The 6,138-nt window shown below is 35.5% G+C and overlaps 1 protein-coding gene across 1 annotated transcript; it reads left to right on the top strand.

Annotated features, from left to right (window-relative positions):
* The first annotated feature begins 771 nt into the window (after positions 1-771).
* LOC129421828 (trypsin inhibitor ClTI-1) lies at positions 772-1,720 on the top strand. Its single transcript, XM_055177391.2, has 4 exons — positions 772-872; positions 1,048-1,097; positions 1,177-1,295; positions 1,556-1,720. The coding sequence occupies exons 1-4, from the start codon at positions 773-775 to the stop codon at positions 1,599-1,601; spliced, it is 315 nt and encodes a 104-aa protein (XP_055033366.2). The 5' UTR covers position 772; the 3' UTR covers positions 1,602-1,720.
* Positions 1,721-6,138: the final 4,418 nt, after the last annotated feature.

Below are 6,138 nucleotides of genomic sequence, written 5' to 3' on the forward strand. Positions count from 1 at the left end.
GGTGCACGACCGGAATTAGATCACATCAGTCACATGCAGTTGGTGTGTGGACATTCATAGAAAATGTGTTCCTGTCAGTGTGTTTGTGGCATATTTAAGATGGCTTTGGGTGGACATAATGAGATTGAGAGCTCGGGTAATTCCGGTATATTCTGTGGCTTGGTAAATCTTGTTGCTTCTTGGACAAGCCGGTGTTTTAATTTGAAATTAGTTTAGTTTAATACTGTAAAATGTAATTAAATTGTAATGAATTAACTTTAATTGAAACGCTTTTGATACCTTTTAGAAAATCAGGTTTTTAGCACAAAAACAGTAGAAACAGGAAGAACAAAAACAGAGCATTAACTGCATTGTAATAGACCCTCTGAAGACATGTTTTTGAGGTGTTGTGTGCATTAAATGACCAGGCATTATTCATTTTATTATGAACTATATCACAGTAACATTTACAAACAAAAGGCATTAAAAGTTGATTTTGTAAGGGTTATACACCACTGATAATATAGTTACAGTATGTATATTACATTGCAAGGGATCCTTCTAAAAGTTACACAATGCACCTTTAAAATGTACTGTAATCATTCACCTGCCCTTAAAAACTGAAAAAGACTCTATAAGCTGCCGGTCCCAATGCTGTACTATATCGTAAGTGCCAAAATTTCACTTGCAATTACTTGCAATATTTTTTTTTTTAGCATTTTAAGGATATAACATAGAGTTTAACAGATATAAAACGCCCAGTTTTACTTGTGCAACTCTGAGGGTGGGAACAATGTACAATAAAAGCTCACAACCAGACCTGAAACATTGTCAAGAGATCGATCATCTCAGAATCACGATGGCAAGAATTGTTCTGCTGCTACTTTCAGTCGGTGAGTTTAAACCAACATTTTTAAATAAATTATTTTTTCCACAAACGTCATATGAAAACCTTTTTTGAGCTAAAATCATTATTTTTGTTAAAACTGCAACTTTGATGTTTGACTCCCTATATTTCAATTATTATTTGTGTAAAGTAAAAGTTTGACTTTACATTTCTCTACACAGCTATTGCCAGTGCAAGTATTGCTGCTGGAGAGCCTACAGACACTATACCAGTGAGTATATGTATTATAACCTCTCAATAACGTATATACACATATACTTTATTTACTTTCTGTGTGAATCTGTCGACAGCCTAACTGCAAACAATACCGACTGTCCTTTGGTGTGCCTTGCCAAGAGAACTATACCCCTGTGTGTGGTACTGATGGAATAACCTACAAAAATGAATGCAAAATGTGTCTCAAAAGAATGTAAGATCACATTTGTTTATATCTATCATGTATGTGTCATTTAAAACTTCATGATGTATCTAATAGGAGTTTCATCTATCAGAAGTTTTATGTACACTAGTCAACATTTGAAGTGGGTCAAAACCTTTCTTAAAACCAATACCCAATACCCGTTCTTGTCTTAGGACAACTTTGATGAACGTTTTTGATCCACTTTAAATGTTGACTAGTATAGTTGTGTGAAACCAGAGAATCAACACTTTTTTTTTACTGTTTTATAGGGACGCAGGTCTAAATATACAAATAACCAACATTGGTGAATGTTGAGACCAAGATCACCATCTGCATCAGGATTGACATACAACAGCTGTACAGCGATTGTCAATGCATGTTTGTTCTGAGCTTTTAAAAAATTCAACAATAAAGCATCAATAAAGCACACAAAAGTCATTGTTCAAGAGTATGAACTGGTTTAAAAACAAAACCATTTAACACTTACTAAAGTTGTTGTATTATTAAGACTAATACTAATACTACACATAGGGGCGGTTTCCCGGACAGGGATTAGACTAGTCCTAGACTTAAACACTTTTAAAAGCTGTCCAAACTGAAAACAACTTGCTCTGACATATCTTAAAATACATCAGTGCCCCTTGTTTTACCTCAAAATGCACACAAGTAATGTTTTTAGTAAGGCATGTTTGTTAAAACTAGTTATATTTCCTAATTAAACTAAGGCCTAGTCTTGGATTAAGCTAATCCTGGTCCGGGAAACCACCCCTTAATGGTTACATAAACCTTGGTTCTATGAGATAGATATATTCAACATTTCAAGCATTTGCCTTCAAATCCTGTGGGGCTGAAAAAAATCGGCAGAGGATTTTATTTATCTGTCACCACCTCCATTTGCTCATATAAAGGACCATTTGCATTCCTGAGCCCACAGAGGTGATAGTGATCAAAGACTATTGAGATCTATTGAGAATATAAAGGGAATGCTGACTATGCTCTTTCTCTTCTTCTTATGGGGCGGCAGTGGATCAGTGGTTCATGTAGGTTGTCTACAAATCGGAAGGTTTGTGGTGCAATCCTCGGCTCCACCTGACCAAGTGTTGAGGTGTCCTTGAGCAAGACACCTAACCCCAGCTGCTCCCGATGAGCTGGATGGTGTATGAATGGGCAGGGCTGGACTGGGACAAAAAATTGGCCCTGGCATTTTGGCCCAGACCGGCCCACTACATAGGATCACAAATCTTTGTGCAACCTTGACTATAACTCCATATAATGATTAAGTATGAAAGTATAAGAGCTGACACGTGACATTACAAAAATGTAAGCGCTGTAAAAGGCTTTGCAGGTTTTAAAAATAATAGTATAAGCCAGTGAGTGCACAATGTTGTGCACCTTATGATAACACTGAGACAAGATAAATGTTACAATGACAAGCCACAAGCCCCATTACAGTGTGTGCAGAAAATTTTGATCACTTTTTTTCTGAACACTTTTACCAATTCCAAACCAAAGTAATTTTAATAACCAACATTTTGTATATATATTTTCCTTTCATCCTATTTTATGCCCTTGCTGCCCGAATCAGGATTTCTTGTATAATGGTCATACCTCAATTTTGCAATTTCCATGCATGGCATCTATCTTATGGACATAAATAATGAATGTCCAGTGTGTGTTAAACATTTTTGGCCCATTTTAAATGTAAAAGAAAATGTGCCTAATAATTCTGCACACTTGAATATAAGGTGCTTTTTTCTCCAGTCAGCCATCATTAACAATATTGTATTACTTATAAATGAAGAGTTTGGTTCCAAAACGCAATAAACGCCATTTTTGAAAAAAATGAGTTACTGCCAAAATCAGCATTATATCAGGTCAGTAGTTAAAAGTTAATTCTTAATTTTACGCAAAATCCAATATCCGCCGTGTAATTCTGTCATCTTTTCTCCCTTTTTTCCCAAAATGCGATAAACGCCACTCCCCCTTTTTTACAGAACGCAATAAATCCATTTCTGATATTACAGCCCACCAGTCACGCAATGTAAACAAACAATGGCGGACGCGCTGAGTACACGGAGTCCTGGTTTTCCTCATCTACTTTGTACTACGTGATCAACAAACAAAACAAAATAATACTTTAATTGCATCGCTAAACCTGTGATGGTTTTCTGTGATGGGAAAGAAACGTAAGCCATCAACATCTAATAATTTCCCTGAGAGGCACTCGGGAGACGGGTGCTTGTTCTCCCGACAGCATCAAGCTTCTCATGCTAACACATTGACCCCAGAGGATCTTATGAAAAACTTTACATTATTTTACTCAAAGTCAACGAAAATCGAGCAGGACCAAAAACATTTTACAGCTGATCGCTGTGAAAGACGTTAAGCGAGGACGTCAAGTATAACCGCAATGACAGGGTTCTTCATATGACAAAGTAAGTGTTTTGATTAATAACATTAATGTTTATATTTTTAATTAGTGTGTACAGCTAGTCAACTAAATGAATATAACATGGCAAAGATGAATGCACATTTATATAGGCTATTGATTCAATAGATTTATAGCATTTTGAATAAAAACTTGTTATGGATTTATTGCATTTTGTGGAAAAATAATCAGTTTTTATAATAAATCTTTGTAAATCAACTTATGGATTTGAATTTTTTTATGTTTTTATAACCTAAAGATGCTATGTGAAAGTTTGTAACAGAAAATAGTTGTTTTCATCTTGTCACTTTCTTGGTATAGAAAACACGTTTTTACCAAAATTTGTCAAAATGGATTTATTGCGTTTTGGAACCAAACTCTTCAAATACTTTATTTACAAAATTATAGTTATTAAAATTAATTTGGTTTGGAATTAGTAAAATATGTTTGATAAAAACTGTGATCAAAAGTTTGATGTAATAATTCTACCCACACTGTATTTTATTGCAGTGTAATCACTGTCATGTTGCAAACAGCCATTGATCTATCATTTGTGTTTTTGACTGTGTTTTATTAAGAGGATATCTAACAACAGTGTTTTAAAAGCAGTTCTGCTTACCGCATGTCAACTCACTTCTCAGTCGTCTCTTATTTTGACAGACGCACACTGACGCTGCATGCTTCATAAAATGCCCTAAAAGTTGTTATTGGGCTAGCCAAATGTCAAATCAAAAAGAACCAATGGGCTGCTGATTAGGTGTCTCCTGGGCCGGTCTGTCCGAAATAAAAACATCTTACACTAACTTTTTTGGAAAAAGCAGTACATTGCCACCGCACCTTTTAGCGCCATTAATGAATTACATTAAAACAAAGAAAGAAAGCAACAGACTGCGTTGCGCGATGAACGAGTGTTATGGGCTGGTCAGACAAAAATAGTGCGAGATGTATGATACGTCTGTATGATACTCGCTCTCTGTTTCTTGTGTGTGTCAGATCATCGCTCTCTGTTTCCATCTGACACAAGAAACAGAAGGGGAGGGGTGGAGCTTGTTAAGAGATGATTGGGCCAGCCCAGTGTCAGTATGGAAAATGAACCAATGGGCCGCTGTCCATGCTTTATGAGGCCGGTCGTTGGCCAATTTAAAAAATATATCTATCATATTATATTCACCGGCCCCCAAAGACGTCGGCCCACCGGGCATTTGCCCGGTATGCCAGATTACCAGTCCAGCCCTGTGAATGGGTGAATGTGAGGCATATGTAAAGCACTTTGGATCACCATTGGTCTATGAAAGTGATATATATATAAATACGCAGAGAGTTTATTCAAACACACGCCTGGCCAGCCATTCCTTTTTGCTGCTTTCACAAACAACACATGACGAAGTAATGGCATCTGTAAACAAACACTAAGTATTGATAAGTTGACCACGCTCTTGATGGCCAACCAAACTCTTACCCTGTTTATATTTAAACCATGGTTTAAATATAGAAAAAGTAGTTTCCTCTCACATTCCTGCCTACAAGGCTCATTATGCGGCTGATAATCCAAGTCTTTTGTTTCCTCAGCTGTCAATCACAGATTATTCAGGAGCTTTCCCGTCTTCTCACATATGGCTTTTCCCAGGCAAGTGTCTTAGAAATTCTAAATCAATATATTGTTTTATGTGAATGAGTAGGCAGAATGATTTTCACATCATTTTAAAGAAAAGACTCTAGACTATTAGATCCTGGTTTGAAAAGTCTTGTGGAAACATGTTTAGAATGGGTTTTGTAGACTTATATCGGTGAGCTTTTTCAAAAACCACACATAAAATTTTTTTTCTTAAAAATACAAACATGTACATCCATGTTTCTCACATAGTATTGTAGCCCAGTTTGTGCTGAACAAAGGATGCAAAATCAGCCAAGAGCCCAGAGGGTTAAAGGTATACTTTTATCATCTAAAAAGAGTGAAAATTGTTACAGACTCGTCTTAGTTAATTAGTGCTATTCTCATGTTTAGTTAAGTTAGTCTTTATTGTTCGTTAATTATCATCATCGTCTTCACCTGCGTATACTGTATATACTCCTGATTTGTTTTATAGTCTTTGTCCGATCTATTTAATGTTATGTGTATCTTTGCCCATGTTCCTGTTCATTGTTTTAATCATTATTAAAAATTTTATGTTTTTGGTATTTTATGTCCTCCTCGTCTCTCTGCACCACATTCCATAAAAACAATTTATTCCCAAGTATTAAAATAGTACACTTACAAGTATAATAGTACATTGCTATTAGTGTAGGTTTTGCATAAAGTGTACTTAAAATATACTTAAATTGTACTTAAGTATACATAATAAAATAGACTTGTAGTATACTTATTTTTGTAAGTGTGCTTATAAGGTAATTTAGTAAGTAAATGGTTTTGTTTTATAAACAGAT

Source organism: Misgurnus anguillicaudatus, chromosome 16, assembly GCF_027580225.2.
Source record: "Misgurnus anguillicaudatus chromosome 16, ASM2758022v2, whole genome shotgun sequence".
Taxonomy (NCBI): Eukaryota; Metazoa; Chordata; class Actinopteri; order Cypriniformes; family Cobitidae; genus Misgurnus; species Misgurnus anguillicaudatus.

Coding starts and splice junctions, on each gene's coding strand:
- LOC129421828 (XM_055177391.2), top strand. CDS start 773: ATGTACAATAAAAGCTCACAACCAGACCTGAAACATTGTCAAGAGATC. Junction 873..1,047: donor TCTGCTGCTACTTTCAGTCG/GTGAGTTTAAAC, acceptor TTCTCTACACAG/CTATTGCCAGTGCAAGTATT. Junction 1,098..1,176: donor AGCCTACAGACACTATACCA/GTGAGTATATGT, acceptor ATCTGTCGACAG/CCTAACTGCAAACAATACCG.